At 43.8% G+C, this 22,984-nt stretch overlaps 1 protein-coding gene across 1 annotated transcript in view; it reads left to right on the forward strand.

Annotated features, from left to right (window-relative positions):
* The first annotated feature begins 2,795 nt into the window (after positions 1-2,795).
* LOC141111714 (intestinal mucin-like protein) overlaps positions 2,796-22,984 on the forward strand; it is an 86,181-nt gene continuing 65,992 nt past the window's right edge. The window contains exons 1-2 of the mRNA XM_073603858.1: positions 2,796-2,926; positions 10,833-10,931. Of these exons, the coding sequence (XP_073459959.1) occupies positions 2,885-2,926; positions 10,833-10,931 (141 nt within the window). The 5' untranslated portion in view covers positions 2,796-2,884. The remainder of the gene's footprint in view (positions 2,927-10,832; positions 10,932-22,984) is intronic.

Here is a 22,984-nt window from a genome sequence, read left to right on the forward strand (position 1 = left end):
GGATGCGGAGCGGCCCGAAAAGAAGATGAAGAGAAGAAGATGAAGAGAAGAAGAGAAAAACATGAAGAGAAAAACATGAAGAGAGAAGCGTCACACAGCGGGAGCCTCCCATCCAATCATGGATGCGGAGCGGCCCGCAAAGAAGATGAAGAGAAGAAGAGGGGGCTTCCAGACTCCGATAAGCCCCCTGCCCGCAGACCCCCACAACCACCGGCCAAGGGTTGTGGGGATGAGGCCCTTGTCCTCATCAACATGGGGACAACGTGTTTTGGGGGGCTACCCCCAAAGCACCCTCCCAATGCTGAGGGCATGTGGCCTGGTACAGTTCAGGAGGGGGGGCGCTCTCTCATCCCCCCTCTTTTCCTGTGGCCTGCCAGGTTGCATGCTTGGGTAAGGGTCTGGTATGGATTTTTGGGGGGACCCCACGCCAATTTTTTAAAAAATTTTGGCGCGGGGTTCCCCTTAAAATCCATACCAGACCTGAAGGGCCTGGTATGGAATTTAGGGGGACCCTCACGCCAGTTGTTTTTTTTTACTTTTGGTTCGGGGTTCCCCTGTGGGGAAATCCCATGCAGTTTTTATCAATGAACTTTTATGTGTATTGTCGGACCGGCAATTCATTAATAGCCGCGAGTAGTTTTAAAGGACTTTTTTTCCTTTGAAATGTCATTTTGCTGTCAGACTGTTCTAAACATGGGAAACATGCGCCCCTTTACAGGCATACTACAGACACCCCCCAGGTACGAAATTTAAAGGAATATTACACTTTTATTGTTTGACTTTAAGCATTATTAAAATCACTGCTCCAGCAAAAACGGCCGTTTTTAAAACTTTTTTTGCATTGATACATGTGCCCTGGGGCAGGACCCGGGTCCCCACACACTTTTTAGGACAATACCATGCAAATTAGCCTTTAAAATGAGCACTTTTGATTTCGAACGTTCGAGTCCCATAGACTTCAATGGGATTCTAACGTTCGTGCGAAGTTTTGGTCTGTTCGCAAGTTCTGGTGCGAACCGAACCGGGGGGGGTGTTTGGCTCATCCCTAGTGCTGAGATGTCTGTTCCAAGCAAGGAGACTAATAGCACAGAAATGGCAGGCATAGTCCCCCCCAACTGTGAAGCACTGGATGGAGACAATCAATTCAATGGTTTGGAGTGAGAGAGTGGCACATAGAGAGAGGCTAAGAAAAGCTGAGATTGTTCACATGAAAAAAAATGAAGATATATATCACAGGATAACAAACATTTTGTTGCTTCAAATGTAAACATGTTCCTGGGTATATTTGACCAACTGAATCCAAAAATGGTACCAATCTTTCCCCATCAGCCCAATTTTTTTTTTGGGGGGGGGGGGGGGGGGGCTGTGACCTGTGCATATGAAATAAATAATTTTCTTTTCACATGATTGGATAATTGAATGAATAAGCCTCAGTGCCTCACTATCCCTCTATAGACTTAGCCTAGTCCATAAACTAGGTAAAGATAAGAATTTAGATTTATGTATGGGTAGGGTGGTTGTACAGAAGTCGATCTACCAATTAGCTTCTGTACAACTGTCCTGTTGGATTGTAGCCGCTCTGTCAGCAATGCTGGCTGTAACCAGCAGTGATGGTCAGTGTATTCTGATGGTGGGAAAGTCTACCCGCTGTCAGAATACAAATGCTCAGTGGGGAGGATTCCCCCATCCACATCAAGTGTGTGGATGGGGGAATTGGGTAATTTTTTTAATCTATGGGCTGCCTGAGGCTACATGTACACTAGTCTACCCTGACCACGGCTGTGCGAAAATGCAAACCATGGCAAAAACCCAAACTGGGTTTCTACCGCAATTTGCGTTTTCCTGCGGGAAAAGGTCAAAACGTTCCTATCCTGAACGCGATTCTTCCGTGTACAGGCGAGGGAGGTTTAATCTCCCTTATACGCGATAGCTACTAAACTCTACTAAAAGCCTATGTGTACATGGACACATAGAGGGAGATTGACTAAAACGGGAGCACCCAGAATCTGGTGCAGCTGTGTATGGTAGCCAACAACTGCTAACTTCAACTTGTTGAATTAAGCTTTGACAATGAAATCTGAAAGCCGATTGGTTTCTATGCAGAGCTGCACCAGATTTTGCACTTTCCATTTTTAGTAAATCTTCCCCATAGCCTTTTATGAAGTTGAGTTTAGGAGCTTTGGCAAAAAAATGCTAAAAGCTCCTAAACTCAAGTTTAGGAGCTGCTAGTGTACATGAAGCCTTAGAATTATTCATGTTACACAAGAAGGAAAAAATACTCTAGAGAATTGGTTAAAGTAATTTTGAATGACCTTCATCAAGTCTTTGTCGGCATTATCAAATATATGGACAATATTTTTCATATGAATGTTCACTTGACATTCTACCAGTGTATGGCTGTGTTTGTTTGTTTTTTTTTGTCAGGCTTTTTTCCATTTTTCTGCAAATTGTTTGCTCTCTGTCCTACACTGGCTTTGATTACTCCTCCATTGCATCTATTGAGGAAGTCATGATTGGCACACAAGCTGGAAATGTAACCATGTCTGCTACAGAAAATAGCCATTTACAATATCCATCAACAATTCATGTATATTGTTAACATTTGATATTACATGTAAACTTGTTGGTCTGCACAATATAAGTTTTATTTGCAGTTGTATATGGCTTGTAGAATACAATTTTTGTATTGTTAAGCGATCCTATGAATTTTAGGGATATATAGGTAGTGTACTATTGTTACTTATATACACTGAATTCAGTATAGTATAGGACAAAAGAAATGCATTCTGTTCTTTTTTTTTAGGATGGACATGGTATTCCTGATGACAACTGTACATACTATCTTTGTACTCAAGTAAATGGTTTCTACGTCACCAGTATTAAAATGGGCATCTGTGAATATAACAGCATTGCAGACTGTGGACCTGTGAGTTTTTAAAAAGTTGAATTTGAACTTTGCTTGGTCGCATTTTGTCCTTCATATTATTTATATTTAGTCAATAACAGTTTTTAAAATATAGGAGGAGCACCAGTCTGGAAGACAAAATTAAAAGTGACTTTTATTATAAGGAAGAACACTTACCAGTATCCAGGGATCCCACAATGCACCCTGAGCCGATTCGTTAATTGGCTTCGGGTGCAAACGCCAGCATTGTAAGTAAGGGAAACTGGCAGTGAAGCCTTCAAGCTTCACAGCTGGTTTCCTACCGTGCATGTGAGTCACGCTGAGCTTTCTGAATGGTCCCACCATCTTCTGGGACCTGTGCGTGTACCAGAAGGCAGCGAGGGGAAGAAGGGGCTGGAAATGAACATAGATTGGCGATCTTACCCAGGAGTGGGAGCAGGTACCTGTCAAAACCAGGTACCTGCTCCCCCCTCCCTCCCCAAAAAAGTGCCAAATGTGGCAGTGGGGGGGGGGGGGGGGCAAACAAGCTGAGCTTCCCCTTTTGGGTGGAGCTCCACTTTAAGGAAGACATAAATGTTGTATAAAGTCACCAATGGATACATTTTTAGCACCAAACATCATAGAGTGTGTGCTTATATAAAGAATGGCTATGAAATAGGTCACGAGGGCTCAGTCACATGGGCATTAGTTATGGTGATTTGCTGCAGGCATTTATGTAATTTTTTCACTATGCATTTCTATATATCTTTGAAGCATAGGCATGCGCACAGGGTGTGCCGGATGTGCCTGGGCACACCCTAATCACCCCATGTGCATTAGCATTATCTAGGGGTGGCACCAGGTGGGTGGTTGGGGTGCCGGTGGCCAGTGTAAATGCCCTCATTATATTAAAGGCTAGGTTCAACTAGGAACACATTACACCTAAACTTAGTGCTGGTTCACACAGGGGCGACTTGTCAGGCGACCTAGCTACCTGACAAGTCGCCTCCCGTTCTGTACAATGGAACCGTTCTAATAGGAGCGACGCAAGTCGCTCCGACTTAGAAAAAGGTTCCTGTACTACTTTGGGGGCGACTTGCATAGACTTCTATACAGAAGTCGTTTTGCAAGTCGCCGTGGAAGTAGTGTGCGGGTCGCCTCGGTGAGACGACCTGCAAGTCGTGCCGCCCCTGTGTGAACCGGGGCTTAGGATGTAAGGTAGTATGCTCCCAATCAACTGTCTCCCACCATCAGAGCCTCCTCCCTGTGACAGCAGGTGGCGTTCATGTATGTTTGAGCTTTGGGGTGCACACCCTAATGCAATAGGCTGCGCACACCTATGCTTTGAAGGATATAGAATGCAGTGCTTTTAAATGTATAAATTGGATTGTAGGGAGTGGTGTTTATTGTTGCTTTTGTCCTATATTGAATTTTTGTCAACACTGCATGTCCTATTGTTTTTAATATAAGTTTGTTGCTCAGTGCAAATCGGTTCAAAAGCAAGCAAGCAAACACAAGATTTTATCTTTACTTAAAGTGATTATAAAGGGAAAAAAAACAAAAAAAAAATCTCAATATTTACCTGCTCTGTCTAATGGAATAGCACAGAGCGGCCCTGACCCTCCTTTTCTTGGGTCCCCAGCCAGAGCTGGAACTGGACTCCAGGCAAACAGCTAAATACACAAATAATCTGGAAACTGCCAGATGATTTGTTTTTCTGTCCATCCGATTCTAATATTTACACAGCTCTGCTACACACCACAGCCCTGTCTGGCAGGTCAAGAGACCTGATTTATCTCTGCTACAAACACACTCACAGGCCTCCTCCCCACATGTTACTGAACAGCAAAAGAAGCAGCAGACTGATGGGCTCATCTCTCTGTCACTCTGCTGTCCCCTCCAAGAGTATTGATAGCACAAGAGCAATTCAGCACAACTGAATCAGCTTGTTGTGTTACTTCTCCTCTCCCAGTTTTTACTGTACAGGTGTTTCTGAACTGCATTCATTTGCATCTTATATATTGTACCTGTCTGGAATTCAGTTTTAAAGCATGCTGTACCTGACTTTCTTTTGAGTCAAACCTGGAGCATTTTTTGCATTATCTGAAATACATTATTTTACTGTGATCCTCTTGTTCAGTGTTCATTTGTGTTTATTTTTGCACATGCCATGCATCTCATTGTAAATGTAGCATATCTTAGGCTGCTGCATGTCAACAGCTTTTCTCTGCGCAGTCAGTGGATATGCAAATTAAAGCAACTGAAATGCATCTCAAATGCGAGCCATTTTTCCAAAAGCATACTGCATTTACCTAGCTTCTGAGACTAATGACCCTGAATGTTAACCCATAGAGTGCTGTGCTTCAGCAGATCTAAATGCATGGTGGAATAAAATGTATCATTTCCAACATTGCTATATTACGCTATTATTTTTAATGCTATTAATGTCTTGTGCATGCACCTGATTTTTCTCTAGAAGTTCAACTACTAATGTTTTCTGGTCTTAAAGTTACTTGATTATTTTTAATACACCTGCCACTATACTAAAACCCACAGACACAAACATGTAAAAATTAAGCAACCAAGAGAAATGTGCTTGTACTGTTTATCATTAGAAGAACAGCAGGAACCCCAGAAATCAGGGCTCAGCCACTGCAATAAGGGGTGCAACTGGTGCCATTGACCCATCACTCCTGTAGATAAATGTGAGGTCAACTCTCCTGATATAATCATAGGGGTGCGGGTTTCTCCCACTCTGACGGTGGCACCTGTATTTATGAAACCTTCAAAAAGTATATATACTACATAGTTGCCAACAGTCCCGATTTTCCCGGGACAATCCCGATTTTGGGACCCTCGTCCCGATCGGAGGCTGTTCCTAAACTGGATTTCCATCAGGAAAATTGGGAATGTTGTTTTTTTAATTTTTGGAACGGCTGGCTCCAGCAAAATGGCCGCCGGCGCCCCCGCTAGATCTTCCCCCTAGTGTCCAGTGGAGGGAGGAAGGGCGCTCAATCCGTGCAGCCAATGAATCGGCTTCTTTAGCTGCACGGATCGGCCCCTCCCCTCTCCACTGAACACACGGTGCCGGTGTCTTGGCGAGAAAGTTTTCCCAGCTATTCAGCTTCGTTTGACTATTTCCGCCGGCTCGTACTGCACAAGCGCTGAGCCTGCGCAGTACAGGGGGGTCCTTACTTGCCGAGGGGAACTTTCTCGGCAGAACACCGGCCGCTCCTGGAGTTCCTGGACGTGTGGTGAGGGGCGTTATGGGAGGGGAGGGTCTGCACTGGCATTGGCACTGATGGAGGGGGTGGTCTGCACTGAGGGGGGCCTGCACTAATAGAGGGGGGCCTGCACTAATAGAGGGGGGTCTGCACTAATAGAGGGGGGTCTGCACTGATAGAGGGGGGTCTGCACTGATAGACGGGGGTCTGCACTGAGGGGGGGTCTGCACTGACGGAGGGGGGTCTATACTGATAGATGGGGGACCGCACTGAGGGGGGTCTGTATTGAGGGAGAGGGGTCTGTACTGAGGGGGGTCTAAACTGATGGAGGGGATCTGTACTTAGTGGGGGGGTCTGTACTGAGGGAAGAGGATCTATACTGCTGGAGGGGAGGTCTGTACTTAGTGGGGGGGGTCTTTACTGAGGGAGGGGGGGCTGTACTGAAGGGGGACCATAGTTGGTGGAGGGGGGGTGACACCATTTTTTTTCCGCACCGGGTGACACCAGCTGTAGTGATGCCACTGGCTCTTGTCTCTGCAGCAATTTAACTTTAATGTACAGGAGGGGGGGTTAAACTATATACAGGAGGGGGAGTTAAATTATATACAGGAGGGGGGGGTAAACTATGTACAGGGGGAGGGGGCAACTATGGCTCTGCCTGGGACACTGATGCAAGCAGGGACACTGCCGGGGGCACCTGATGCAAGCAGGGACACTGCCGGGGGCACCTGATGCAAGCAGGGACACTGCCGGGGGCACCTGATGCAAGCAGGGACTCTGCCGGGGGCACCTGATGCAAGCAGGGACTCTGCCGGGGGCACCTGATGCAAGCAGGGACTCTGCCGGGGGCACCTGATGCAAGCAGGGACTCTGCCGGGGGCACCTGATGCAAGCAGGGACTCTGCCGGGGGCACCTGATGCAAGCAGGGACTCTGCTGGTGGCAGGCGACGTGGCTAGTGACACGCACAGGGATCCCACTGATTCGGCTATGGTGAGTTGAATGATTTCATTTTATATTACAATGTAATAATAGAAATAATGCACTTCAATCATCCTGACACCATAACAATCATGGTGCCGGGATGATTGAAGCGCTAACACCAGGTGTTTGGAGTATCTTCTGCTGATTGTTAAAAACTTTCTAGAATACACATATTCTAGAAAGCGCCGAAGCGCGCTGCAGTTTTCTTTTTTATTGCTGTGCCACGCCTACAGATGCATGCCCTGCCCCCTAATTATTAAACGGTTCCGCCTACAGCCAAAAAAGTGTCCCACAAATATTTTTTTGCAATGTTGGCAACTATGATACTATAATCATGCATATAAGCAAAAGCAAGAATTGTGCTTTTACAGTATCTGTATATAATGCAAGAAAAACAAACAAAAAAAAAAAAACAAATTAAATCTGCGCTAATGGTGAAAAGTTGCAAATAAAGCTGCTGAACACAAATATCCTGACACTTGACATCAAAGAAACAAAATACAAAAAGTGCAGCGCTAAAATCTATAAAACACATGTGATAAACATGTAATATATAAATCGGGATTTCAGGAAACTTATATAGTCCCAATAAAGATTTTATGGATATTCCAAGAAGATATGTTAGGATGAAGAGTCCTACATGCCTTGATAGTAGTAGAAAAGCAAGACAGAGTAGGTGTCACCAGCCAAACCTCATGCTGCGCTTACCAGAAATCATGTGACCCCCTAGTTAAGATTGTTCAATTTGCACTTAGTTTACAAAAACAAGACCAATGCTCCACATTGTTGAATATCCTCCCCTGTCTCTGGGTGTAGTGGCACCATAGGAACTAGGCAGGTGAATGCCGTAAACACATAAACCTTTCACCTCCTGGTAGGTGTTGTTAAATTCTCTATATTACATGGTTTATTGCATGTGTTTTTATATATTTTAGTACTGCACTATTTGTATTTTTTATCTGTACATAATGTCAGTTCCAGCAAGCCTGTAAATTTGGCCATAGACTTTCATGCAACCACAGGGGAATCCCTCCCACCGAGCCATTGTGCTCTCCCACTGAGAGATCACATGATTATTGCTAGCGGCTATGACAGCCGCTTGCAATAATCACATGTAAAACCTGGCAGGCCGGTTGTACACAAGTTGATTGATCAATCAACTTGGGTACATTCAGCCTGCCCATACATGGTTCAAATCTTGGCTGGTTCCTGTTTATGGCCAGCTTTAGTTAACCCTAATTAGTTCTAATTAACTTCCTCACCTTTTCACCTAAGCTGTGTTTTTTTCCTATTTGTATGAAACATATGCACATTTGACCAATCTTAGGCCCCTTTCACACTGGGGCAGGGGCGGCGGTAAAACGCTTTACCGTCGGTATTCGGCCGCTAGCGGGGCGGTTTTACCCTCCGCTAGCGGCCGAGAGAGTTAAAAACCACCGCAAAGCGCCTCTGCAGAGGCGCTTTGCTGGCGGTATTGCCGCGGTGTCCCATTGATTTCAATGGGCAGGAGCGGTATACACACCGCTCCTTCACCGCTCCTTCACCGCTCCAAAGATGCTGCTAGCAGGACTTTTTTTACCGTCCTGCCAGCGCACCGCTCCAATATGAAAGCCCTCGGGGCTTTCACATTGGAGGCAAAGCAGCGGCACTTTCAGGTTGGTTTGCAGGCGCTAATTTTTAGCGCAATAGCGTCTGCAAACCACCCCAGTGTGAAAGGGGCCTTAAGCAAAACCAAATTTTCAAGCCTCTATTTCATTGTAAATATCCTCATCATGCTTTGTGCCAGAAACATTGTTTAGGAGCATTTTTAAAAAGGGACAAATCACTGAATAAAAATGCACATTTGATGAGGTATGTGTATCTTAGTTTTTATTTTTGCCTATTGAAATGTCAATGAAAACCTGCCTTTTTTTTATTAACCTAAATATAGCAATTGTAACACTCGTACGTAGCATCTGTCATTTCTGAACCCTGGGTGCAAACTGGTTAAGCTCAGGAGGAGGGGAAGATGTGTGCTAGTTTGGGGAGTCACTTTGGCATCTTTAGGGTCAGAGGTTCTTGTCCTGATTCTGCCTCTTGCACCATAAGCTTCTTTATTGGTTATAGAGCTTTAAAGCACTGAACTGAGGGATGCTGGGGTGTTGTCCTAGATATAGGTGATATCTAGGCACTCTGAGGTTCGGTTCACAATGGAACCGGCTGCGGATCGCACAGGAACGCTGTGCGTCCCCATTCTCAGGTTTAGGGACGAATCAGGGTCGAATCTATGCCTGAATTTGGCCCTGAAATGGAGCCAAAGATGCACAGTGAGTCTGTGCAGTGCGCTCCGCAGCCGCCCCTGGAGATATGTGAACTGGCTCCATAGAGAGCCTGTCACATTCTCCTGCTATGCGAATTGGATGCTGGGAAACACACAGCCAATTCGCATAGGTGTGAACCCAGCCTAAAAGATATATAAAAAGGTATGTGCAGGCACCTTTGTATACCTATTTTAAATGTGTCAGTTGTGTGGGGTTTGGTACATGACATTTTTTGGTTCAATGACAAGTGGTATATAAGGCTCGGTTCACACTTTGAATCGCACAAGAATGCTCAGCACGTTCCTGTATTATTCAAATGTGATTCAGTGCAGTGCGATTTGAGCCAATTAATTTTGAATGGGCTCAAATAGCACTGCATCACGCAAACAGCGACCGGATCGCATGGTACATTTATACCATGTGATCTAGAGCAGGGACCTGCATTTGGAGTGTCGTTCGCATTGACACCCACTGCAAATTGGAGCTGCAGAGCGTTTGGAACTCGGTGCAGAAAACATGCGCAGATAGTGGGTTTCCTGAATAGCATTCTAGTGTAAACCTAGCCTAAATGTATGAAAATTACACATGACTACATCTAAATAAATGTCATGTTTAATTACTAAAAGAATAAAAGTGTATCTAAACCCAAGAACAAAACTTTGATTTATTGCAACTTTCTAAACCTTAGACGTGGTGGCTGCATTTGTTTGCTTTTTTCCAGAGTACATTTTCTTCAAGTATAGTAAAAATACATTTTGATCCTGATAAAAACCCAGAGTACTTGAAAATTGCAGTGCACTAAACTGAAATCTCAAACAATATTATCAGCTCACACAGCCACAGTATCTTCTGTACACTACACCCCCCCCCCTTCTATGTTATGGAGATAAGGAAAGAGGGAAGTGTTCTGTTGTCCTAACATACGTTTGGCCTTTGGTGACACCGCTGCTCTTCAATACATTTGTGAGTATTGTAGGATAAGAATTATGTTAGGCCTCATATAAATGGGCATACTGATCTGCAACGCCCATGCATAGGGCCATCTTCAGTCACACCCAGGTGGCACAGGTGTTCCATACAAGGGTGTGCAGGCAGCCTGTTGAAATTGATGTTAGGCAGCCATTTGCAGAGACTTGCATTTTTGCACCTCCACACTCCACACACATTCTGATGTATAGAACATGTGCATTCCAGGCGGCTGAAGATGACCCTTTGTACAGGTGTATGGATTTTTAAACCAATGTGAGTGAGGCACTACTGGATGGATCACCAAGTAAAAATAAAAGAAGAAAAGTCAGAAAAAAAGAAAACGAATGCAGCCACGGCATCTAAGGACTGGTAAACTTGGATTTAGATACACTTTCAAATTTCATCTGTAATGTTTCTAGAATTTCTAGAGATTATATAAAGTTGTCCGACCAATGTATTGTCCTGCTAACAGGGTCAGAACTTTGTGAAAAATCCAGGGGAGTGTTGCGGAAGATGCATACAAACTCAGTGTGTGGTTATTGCTGCAAATGGAACTGTCATTCTCCTGAAGGTAAGTCATAAGTGAATATATAATAGTCATTTTTTTTGCAGCCACCCTTAGAAATAATGTCTGTGTGTATCCTAGTGCTGGAAAGATAAAGGGATACTATATTCAAAATTCAAAGGCAAAAAGGAGCTGCAAGTAGATACTTTAACCTAATGATCTTTACTATATTTAGCAATGCGCAAATGCTAATTATTTTACATATCATTATCATAGTCATAGTGCATCTGTTGGTTAAAAATTAAATTTTCATAAATTATTGATGAATCCTATGTAGCACTACCCCCGTAGGAGTCGCTAATGTCCTGGGTCTCCACAGCTGCACAGTCAGTCACACAGCATTTCCTTCATACATTCCAACGCAGAAAACAGTCCTTAGCCTGTTTTAAATGTTTTATTAGGGGTTTATAACTTGGATGGGGTAGGGAATAATGGGATGCCCAACTTGAAAAGTGTCCAGAACTATGAACAAGGGGACAACTTCCTCCCTATTTACAAAACTCCAAACTTGGTTTCCAGTGCACAACACCTGCTGCTCACTCCTGTGGGAACTAGCAGGATGTTACTAGTTCAGCAAATGACCATTACAGGCAGGAATTGTCAGTCCCTTGACAAAGTAGTGCAATGTGAGTGAACAACATGACATTCCTCCTTCTGCTTCCCTGTGGTCACTGATCCTAGCTCCACTTGCTTGCAGAAAATGCTAACCCACCTGGCTGCTACCAGCCACGCCTGGCTGATCCTCCTCTCAGTCCTCCTGACTGACTTTCTGCCCTAGCCCTGCCTTACTGGCTCACACACATGGAGGCCTCTCAGGGCAAGGTTAGATGAAGACTTGGCACTACATGTCTTCAAGAGAGGCCTCCTACAGATGGCAGTCTCTCCCCCTTGTCTGTCCCTGCACCGTGCTGATCTACTCACTGTCTCTCCTTGCTCCTTCCCGCTGCCTCTCCAGCATGAATCCTTCCACTGCCCCCTGCTTTAGGATCCTTCCAGGCCAGCTTTCCTGACCACCCGTCCAAGGTAGAACCTCCCCTCTCGGTAAGAGGTCCCTCAAAAGCCACCGACAGCCTCTCTTCAGCACTACTTCTCCATCTTCCACCCGACTGCCCTGCTGGAATGGCCCATGTCTATTTATGGGGCTGCCTCCGTCCCCTGCCAGCCCACTTCTGGGGATTGGCTGAGGCCCCACAAATATTCATAGCAACTCCTACTAACCCCCGCCCTCTAGTTCTAGAAGGTTCTCCAACCTTCCAGACACCAGGGGGAAGCACCAGAGCTGCCAGGATGAGTCATCCAGCCCTGGCCTCTAGTAACCTTGACCCAATTCAGTAACTCAGGTTACTTTTGTGTGTTATTTAAGTTGTTTTCTTATATTAGGATAGGGATTGTACTTCTGGTGCTAGTTCTGTAAACGTTAAGATTAGGTACGAGGGTTAGGAGTAGGTTTGAGGGGATGTTAAGTGTTCCGTGTAGGGTCAAGTAAAATATTAAAGCATTGAGCAAGTGAGAGTTAAGGTGCTATTTTAGGGATTGGATTTCATGTTAAGTGGTTAGATAAGGGAAGGGTTGAAGGGGTTGTAAACCCTCATGGTTTGTCACCTTAATGCATTCTGTGCATTAAGGGGAAAAACCTTCTGTAGTGCTGCAGCCCCCCAGCCCCCCCTCATTTTTACTTACCTGAACGCTGTCTTTCTCCAGCTGGGAACGAGCACACCAGATCTAGCTGGTGTCTCAAGTCCTGATTGGATAGATTGATAGCAGCGCGGCCATTGGCACCCGCTGCTGTCAATCAAATCCAATGACACCGGTGACGGGGGACGGGGCTGAGTCCTGCTTTCTGTGTGAATACACGCAAAAGCATGACTCGGGAGCACGCCTGCATGGGTGTCCACCAAGGAGCGCGCTTCTCCAAAGTGGACACCCGAAGTGGGGGAGGAGCTACCAGCGCCGCTGGGGGAACCCCAAAGAGGTAGATCGGGGCCACTCTGTGCAAAACTAACTGCACAGTGGGATGTAAATATGACATGATTGTTATTAAAAAAAAAAAAAAAAAACACAAACACAAACACACCCGAGGGTTTACAAACCCTTTAAGTGCTTTATCCTTTAGTGTAAGGCAGTGGCGTCGGGAGGGAGGCTGACGGGGACTGGAGCCCCAAATGTGCCCCCAAAAGCCCTGGGTCTCGATATTGCTAAATTCATTATTAGCCCTCAGCCGTTTACACAGGCAACAGGGAACGATCTCCCGCTAATCCAGCACGGCGGAGTGACATACAAAAAGTTCCGCCTCCGGGACTCGGCTCCTATGATGGACGTCCCACTGGTCCAATGCCGAGACCGCGGGACATGTGACATCCATCATAGACTCTGCAGGGTCCAGGAGGAGGCGGGAATGACACGGCGGCCATGCTGGGCACTGGGAGATCCCCACTCGCTCTTTGTAAATGGGTGGGCAGCAGAGCGGCTCCCCTATCCTGGCTCTCTCTCCTTGGTGTGTGCAGCCTGCTGTCTCGAAGTGGTCATGGATGAGATGGGCTGCACTACACAGGTAAGGCTGAGCTGCAGGAGTGTCAAGAGGTCACCGGTCATGGGGGGGGGACAGTGTAGGTGTCAGGGGGGGAAATCAGTGTAGGTGTCGGGGGGGAGGGAGATCAATGTGTAGGTGTTGGAGGGGGGAGATCAATGTGTAGGTGTCGGGGGGGGAGAATATCAATGTGTGTGTCAGGGAGGGGCAATGTATATGTTGGGGGGGGCAGGGGGGGTCAGTGTATGTGTCAGGGGGGTCAGTGTATGTGTCAGGGTGGGTCAGTGTAGGGGGCAGGTAGGTCAGCATGGATGGGCACACTGGTGAGCCAGGCAGCAACCAGCAAGTGAGCCTACCCCCCCCCCGCTTCCGGGCTTGGACTTTGGGCTGAAGCCCCTGGTCTTTTTCCAGGGAGGTAGAATAGGAAGAGTAAAAGGGAAAGGTATAAATAGAAAAGGAAAAAGGGCACAGGGATAGATGAATTAGCTGCTCATGCACTTCTTTCCTTGTGAAGAGAGATAAATGATTCTAGCCCCCTCGTCATGATGTAATACATTGTACATACACAAGTACACACACCTATGCCCATACTGCCTTTCCTTTGTGTGGTTGCCTTTTCATACTCTGCCTCTGTGCAGCTGGTGTCCCTACTTCTGTGCCACCATTTTGAAAATGTATGTCCTCCTGCGCATGTACAAGATGGAGCTTGTGACATCAGCACCTCAGCTCGTGAATGCTCCATACAACATCACACTCATCTGTTTAAAAAACCTTCCCCTAAGGTCTCATGAGATCTAGGGAGAAAGATTTTTTTTTTTTTGTAACTGCAAATGAGTTTAATGCCATATGGCAAATGCATGAGATGAAGTACTTCATGCTTGGGTACAGGATCTCCCTGAAGGCACTATGGACATTGCTTTCCCAGGCAGCATCTATTCGGCCAGGGGTATGTCAATAATGCCTTCAGGGGAACCAGGAAATGGAAAGGTAAGCAAAGTTAAAAAAAAAAAAAAAAAAAAAAAAAAGTGTGTGTGTGTTTTTATTTCCCTTTTTGGGAAATCTATATTATACCAATGTATATCCACAAAGTGGTGTGCAGCATTAGTATTTTTATTCGATTTGATGTTGGAAAGATGATCCCTAACCCAGTCATATGAGCGTCTTGTGGTTTTCCCCACATACTGTTTTTTTACAAGTTGTGCAAGAAATCACATAAATGACACATCTAGTCTGGCAGTTTACTAATTGTCTAATATTAACAACCAACCATTTAAAAAGTTTGGACACAATTGGGATCTCCCCATAATAAGCAAATTGAAGAATGGGTAAATCCACATCTAAGCATTCCAACAGTGTCCAAACATGTACACAATCATCTCTTTGGTTGAAACAAACTGGGGGATAAGATACTACCACAAGTGGATGTTTTTTAGCTGCAGACTATACACCTGGATACAAGACCCTATTTAAATCTGGATCGCCTTTTAATAATGGTAAACATCTGAAAATTATTTGTTTTACCTAAGTGAATTCTAAACTGAACTAAGTATTATAGTAGAAGGACTGTTGATCTTCGGAGGAATCATTCATATCTAGATAAATAAATTGAACCAGTTGTTTGTCATATGTAAATCAAAGTTTATAGTCGTTGTCCAAATACCTACAAAACCACTAGATTTTGGTAAACAACAAATTTCAGATGGTCAATGTAATGAAAGAAAAAAACTTCACTTGATTGCTGAAGGGGTTGACATCCCCAAAGACGTGACGCTCCTCCCACCAACCCATATAAAGATTAACATGCATAGGAGCAAATTTTGTCCCTGTGAAAGTGCCTTGCCTCAGGAGATAGTATACCCCATAAAAATAAATAAATTGTGAGACAATAAAAGTTGCCACTCTCCAAAATGAAATTCTTTGAATCCACAGAATACTCAGTATAGTGGTCTAAGTGATTAGGAAAATCTGTTTGTTTTTTGCTCTACAATTGCTCAGAAATATCTAGGGATTTTGCCAGGCCCCCTTTAAAATGTTTTAACTGACCACAGCAGCAAACATGGAAGCATGTACCGCCATAATCAGTTTGCACATCTGTGCTTCTTTGGAGACACAGGATGCTGTGCCGATGCACAGTATGCCTGTATCTCTCGAAGTCAGTCCACCCCTGTTTAGCCTTGCTGAGTTGATTGACAGTGGCTCCTAGCAGAATCCTCACTGTTAAAACAGCAGCTGATCACAGCAAATACAATGCCCTTTGCAGAGATGGAAAAACACTATGCTGCTTCTGCAACATATTGAGTAACCTGGGGATTACAGGAAATATTGACAATTGTGGTTCCATTATTTGGAGACCGGATCTGTCTAATTCATGGCAGCATTTCTATGGGTAGCAGAAAAACCTAATCTTGACAAATTAATCTATGAATAAATCTATGTATAAAAACCATGGCTCTGCCATGTGTGATGGCCAGCCTTAGTTCTAAATGCACTGGACAGGTCCATGGCTGTAACCACTTTATTCCGCACCACTCTACTGCAAAAGGCCACATCAATTCTGGAAACATTTATGCGTGGATGTAACAAGAAAACCGAGCAGCTGTTAGGGTGCTTTCTAAAGCAATAGTATCAGCTCAATTGGTGAAATCCTGTGAATGAGCTCTGTGTGGATTAGTAGAGTCTAGAACTATCTATCACTATATTACTATCTAGTTTAGAACCATCTATCACCCACAATAATTTGTTTGAGAGGCTGGAATTGGAAGAGCTTCCCTAGATTGTATAGAGCAATTTAGGATTGAATGGAGGTTGAAAGTATATATTTACAAATACATATGATGATGCTCTAAGATCAAGAATTGTACTTGTCACTTGAATCAGTCAGGACTTTGCCCTCCTTAGTGGTAATCCCGAGTGTGGCTCGGGGGCAATTTTCAATACCAAAAGCGGTAACCCCGAGCCACACTCGGGATTGCATTGCAGGATCCTGCAATGTCTCCCCGCTGTGTGCGAACCGTGTCTCCGCTCAATTCATCACAGCGCCGAGCTTCATTCCCTGCGAGCGTTGCGACGCACGGGGACAGAGCACGGCGACAAATTCAAAAAGTTAAAAAGACACAATACATACAGTTATGTAATTTGTAAGATTACAGTGTACTGTATCAAATTATTTCACATCCCTTTTGTCCCTAGTGGTTTGTCCAGTGCCCTGCATTTGTTGCTCGGGGTCAATTTTCATTACCAAAAGCAGTAACCCCGAGCCACACTCGGGATCGCATTGCAGGATCCAGGCAAAGTTACTTACCTTGTCACCAGGATCCTGCAATGTCTACCCGCTGTGTGCGAGCCGTGTCTCCGCTCAATTCATCACAGCGCCGAGCTTCATGCCCTGCGAGCGTTGCGACGCACGGGGACGGAGCACGGCAACAAATTCAATAAGTTAAAAAGACACAATACATACAGTTAGGGCTGCAACTAACGATTATTTTCATAATCGATTAGTTGGTCGATTATTTTTTCGATTAATCGATTAATTGGTTAATAACCTTAAAAGTGTGTTGTAATATTTAGTTAATATGTAAAGTTTTTTTTAAAAAAAGCAATTTATTCTTAAATATCTCTATGCAGTGGTAAATATAAACCAACTATATGGTTAGGGAGCAAAATATTGAATCCACTCTGAGAATAACAGACAGAAGAGATATACTGTATATACACTATTAGAAGAGAAATACAGTTTTTTAGCCAATTTGTTGTTGGGCAGATTAAAAAATACAAATTGCTGCAAAAACGCATTAAATGCTTTTCTGCAGTTTCTCCATTGAAGTATGTTGAACCAAAAAAAGCACAGTTTTGCGTTAAAAAAAAAAAAAAAAATGTCCTTGACCCTTTCCAAATACGCAGCGGCTGAAAAAAAGCATAGATGTGAACTTGTCCCATAGGAAAACATGTAAATGAACTGTAGTGTGTTTCTGCAAAAAGCACCAAAAACACATAGATGTGAACCAGGTCTAAGACGTTTAGTAACATAATGGGGTTAAAAAAAAACTAAAATGAGCCCTTTATAGTACAAAAAAGCAAATAATCGCTACTGTAAGGAGTTCATTTTTTTACTGTAGAACTGTGAAAGTAATATTTACAGTAGCGATTATTTGCTCTTTTTGTACTATAAAGGGCTAATTATATTATTTTTAACCCCATTATGTTACTGGCCGATTAATCGATTATGAAAATAGTAATCGATTAATTTCATAATCGATTAGTTGTCGATTAATCGATTAGTTGTTTCAGCCCTACATACAGTAGACTGTAATCTTACAGATTACATAACTGTATAAAATTATTTCACATCCCTTTTGTCCCTAGTGGTTTGTCCAGTGCCCTGCATGCAGTTTTATAATAAATACCATTCTTTCTGCCTGGAAACTGGAGATTGTCCATAGTAACCAAAAAGTGTCCCTTTACATCAAAAGTTGTTTTAGACCAGCTAGAAAACAGTGATAGTGAATTAGAATCACTTGCAGAATTAAGTGATAGTGATTTGTAGGGAAATCATCAAACACTAAAAGTAATGACAACGACAATTCTGCAACTGAACAAATTTCAGTGTTTTTGATTTGATTACATTATTGAATAATTTTTATTATATTATTTGTTATAATTACATAGTTATTTATTATATTATAATTTATGATTGTGTGTTTCAAACTTTCATACCCAGGATGCCTACTAGACTCACAGGCCTACAATATAAAACGCCAAATTTCCATGCAAAACATTGTACCGCTTTGAGCATCAGAAATCTGACATAGTCATACCGCCAAGGAGGTTAAATGGGTTTCCTGAAGACAGAGGACATGCAATCCATGTGATGATAGGTCTTCAAACATGAATGAAAGCTTAAACCTAAAGTTTAAGCCTCTTATACATAAGAAAATATGCTTTACAGGTTCCAGCATAGTAAGGGTCTAAAATGATTTGTCAGGAGGCAAGTATATAGTTTGTTATCTGTTAGAGGGTCAATGAGCATCGCAATAGTATCAACAAGTCATATGATAGTGAACAAGCAATTTTACATGGCCATAATAAATAAGTACATACATTAAACAATCTACAACCAGACATGAATACAGAAAAAAAAAAAAATTACATAGAAAAAAGAAATTCGCTACTGCTTCAAAAACAGGGCAACTAGAAGCATGTGAAGAAGCTTCTACTCAAAATAATTCCCTGCCATAGACCAAGAGCTGTACATTACCATTTGGTACTGGTTCCAGTGTATGCCTAGAGAACCACTTTAATAATAATTTCTATACACAAGTAAAGTCTCTGACATAACAATGATGGCTTGTAAAGAAAAAAAAATACCTGTTTGAAGACGCAGAATATATACAGTGGTTATAAAAAGTGTACACACCCGTTAAAATGTCAGGTTTCTGTGATGTAAAAAAAAAAAAAATGTATATATGTATGTATGTATGTATGTATGTATGTGTATGTATGTGTATATATATATATATATATATATATATATATATATATATATATATATCTCAATCAAAAAGAAATCATTTTAGAACTTTTTCCACCTTTAATGTGATCTATAAACTGTACAACTCAATTGAAAAACAAACTGAAATATTTCAAGGGGGGGGGAGTAAAATAAAATAAAATAATGTGTTTGCATACCCTCTTATAAACTGGGGATGTAGCTGTGTTCAGAACTAAGCAATCACATTTAAACTAATGTTACATAGGTGTCAGTACACACCAGCCATCATTTAAAGTGCCTCTAATTAACCCCAAATAAAGTTTAGTTGTTCTAGTCGGTCTTTCTTGACATTTTTTAGTCGCATCCTACAGCAAAAGCCATGGTCCGCAGACAGCTTACAAAACATCAGAGGGATCTCATTGTTAAAAGGTATCAGTCAGGAGAAGGGTACAAAAAAAATCTTCAAGGCTTTAGATATACCATGGAACACAGTGAAGACAGTCATCATCAAGTGGAGAAAATATGGCACAACAGTGACATTACCAAGAACTGGACGTCCCTCCAAAATTGATAAAAAGATGAGAAGAAAACTGGTCAGGGAGGCTGCCAAGAAGCCTACAGCAACATAACCAGTTCAGATCTGCGCTATTGCCGAATGACGGCAACAGCGCGGACCTGTTTTGCCGTGACAACATCTATTGAAGTCGTCCCGTGCACGAGCAGCCTGCGCGCCCCTTGCAGGGCGCGCGCGGCGCGCTCGGTGATGAGCGAGTCTATGAGACTCGCTTGATCACAGATCGCAGTAAAGGGTCGGTCCCGACCCCTTACCATGTGATCAGCTTTCAGCCAATGACAGCTGATCATGTGATGTAAACAGAGCCGGTAATCGGCTATTTTTTCTCCTCGCGCTGACAGCATGAGGAGGAAAAAAAAGCCGATCACCAGCGGCCGCGAGAGGGACATCAGTCCCAATCGTGGCGATCATCTGTGCCCCCTGCCAGTGACACCTAGCAATAGGCAGCAGTGCCGCCTACCAGTGCCCACCAGCGTCACCCATCAGTGCCCACAGTGCCACCCATCAGCGCCCACAGTCAGTGCCACAACAACAGTGCTGCACATCAGTGCCACCTATCAGTGCCACCCATCAGTGCCCCATCAGTGGTACCTATCAGTGCCCATCCGTGCCACCCATCAGTGCCCATCAGTGGCGCCTTATCTATGCCTATCAGTGCCTATCAGTGCCTATCAGTGCCGCCTTAACTGTGCCTATCAGTGCCGCCTATCAGTGCCCACCAGTGCCGCCTCATCAGCACATATCAATGAAGGAGAAAAACTTACCTGTTTGAAAAAATTTATAACAAACTATGAAACATGATTTTTTTTTTTCAAAATTTTCCATCTTTTTTTGTTTAGCAAAAAATAAAAATCCCAGCTGTGATTAAATACCACCAAAAGAAAGCTCTATTTGTGGGAAAAAAATGATAAAAATTTCATTTTGGTACAGTGTTGTATGACCGCGCAATTGTCATTCAAAGTGCGACATCGTTGAAAATTGGTCTGGGCGGGAGGGGGTTTTAAGTGCCCAGTAAGCAAGTGGTTAAAGGAGCTGCAAGAATATCTGGCAAGTACTGGCTGTGTGGTATATGTGACAACCATCTTTCGTAGTCTTCATATGCCTGGGTTATGGGGTAGAGTGGAAAGATGGAAGCCTTTTCTTACGAAGGAAAAACATCCAAGCCCAGCCAAAATTTTGCAAAAACACATCTGAAGTCTCCCAAAAGCATGTTGGAAAATATATTAAGGTCGGATGAAGCCAAGGTTAACATTTTTAGCCATAATTCCAAAGGATATATTGGGCGCAAAAACAACACTGCACTTCACCAAAAGAACACCATACCCACTGTGAAGCATGGTGGTGGCAGCATTGTGCTTTGGGGCTGTTTTTCTTCAGCTGGAACAGGGTCTTAGTCAAGGTAGAGGGAATTATGAACAGTTCCATATACCAGTCAATATTGGCACAAAACCTTCAGGCTTCTGCTAGAAAGCTGAACATGAAGAGGAACTTAATCTTTCAGCATGCCAACGGCCCAAAGCATACATCCAAATCAAAGGAATGGCTTCACTAGAAGATGATTAAAGTTTTGGAATGGCCCAGCCAGAGCCCAGACCTGAATCTGAGTGAAAATCTGACAGGTTTGGAGTGTTTTTGCAAAGAAGAGTGGGCAAATATTGCCAAGTCAAGATGTGCCAAGCTGATAGACACATACCCAAAAAGACTGAGTGCTGTAATAGAATCAAAAGGTGCTTCCACAACGTATTGGTTTAAAGGGTGTACACACTTATCCACCTGACACTTAACCCCCCTCGTGACCATACCAATTTTCAGCTTTCGGTGCTCTCACACTTTGAATGCCAATTACTCAGTCATGTAATACTGTACCCAAATTTTTTGTCCTTTTTTCATACAAATAGAGCTTTCTTTTGGTGGTATTTGATCACCTCTGGGTTTTTTATTTTTTGGGCAATAAATGAAAACATTTTGAAAAAAAAAAACCCACAAATTTTTCTTTGTTTCTGTGACAAAATTTTGCAAATTATTACTTTTTCTTCATAAATTTTGGCCACAATTTATACTGCTACATATCTTTGGTAAAAAAATAACCCAAATTAGTGGATATTAGTTGGTCTTTCTGAAAGTTGGAAAGTCTACAGGCTGTGGTGCAAATCATAAAAAATTGATCTGAACTGATGGACCATCTCATTTCTTGCGACCCTAACAAGCTAGGTTAGTACAAATACCCCCCAAATGACCCTTTTTTTGAAAGTAGACATTCCAAGGTATTTAGTAAGATGCATGGTGAGGTTTTTTATGTCATTTTTTTCCCACAATTCTTTGCAAAGTTTTTTTTTTTTTTCCACAAAATTGTCATTGTAATAGGTTATTTCTCTTACATGGCATGTGTATACCACAAATGACACCCCAAAATACATTCTGCTACTCCTCCTGAGTATTAAAATACCATATGTGTGGGACTTTCACAGCCTAGCCACATAGAGAGGCCCAACATGCAGGAAGCACCGTCAGGTATTCTAGGAGCATAAATTACACATCTAACTTGTTGACTACCTATTAGGCCCCTTTCACACAATCGGACCGTTCAGGTCCGCCTGTCAGTTTTGACGGCGGACCTGAATGGGCGCTCCATGTTAGTCTATGGAGCGTTGGATGTCAGCGGAGACATGTCCGCTGACATCTGACCCGGTCCGATCCGCTAAAAGCAGACGGATGGCTCTACGTCCAGGTCCGTCGCTGGCGGATCGGATCGGGTGAGATCTGATGAAAACGGACATGCTGTCCGTTTTCATACGATCCCTCCATAGGCTTCAGCGGCGCCTGACAAGCGCCTCCCCGCTCAGTGAACAGAGAGGGACCTGTCATCCGCCGGCTCAGCGGAGATCAACGGACTGATCTCCCGCTGAGCTGGCGGACCGAGGCAGGCTCCGTAGAAACGGAGTCCGCCTCGTGTGAAAGGGGCCTTACACTTTTGAAGGCCCTGAAGCACCAGAACAATGACACATGGCACCGATGACAGATTGCACTGATGCTTGGCACTGATGTGGCACTGATGACAGATGGCACTAATAAGTGGCACTGATGACACATGGCACTAATGACAGATGGCACGTGACCAGAGGCGGCTCTGGGCTTTGAGGCCTTAGGTAAAACTTAGGCACGAGGCCCCACTCACACCCATAATGGGAAAAATAATTCAAGTGATAAAAATTAACTGTATAAGGAGGGCAATTGGACACAGTACAGGGGGGGAGCGGGAGGACACAGCAAGGAGGGTAATTGGGTAAAGTAATGGGGGCAGGAGGGTACAACACAGGGGGATGGTAAGTGGGCACAGTACAGGGGGCAGGAGGGTACAGTACAGGGGGAGGGTAAGTGGGCACAGTAAAGGGGGCAGGAGGGTACAGTGCAGGTGGAGCAGGAAGGCACAGCATGGGGGGAGGGTAAGTGGGCACAGTAAAGGGGGCAGG

The sequence above is a fragment of the Aquarana catesbeiana genome, linkage group LG11 (genome assembly GCF_042186555.1).
Source record: "Aquarana catesbeiana isolate 2022-GZ linkage group LG11, ASM4218655v1, whole genome shotgun sequence".
Taxonomy (NCBI): Eukaryota; Metazoa; Chordata; class Amphibia; order Anura; family Ranidae; genus Aquarana; species Aquarana catesbeiana.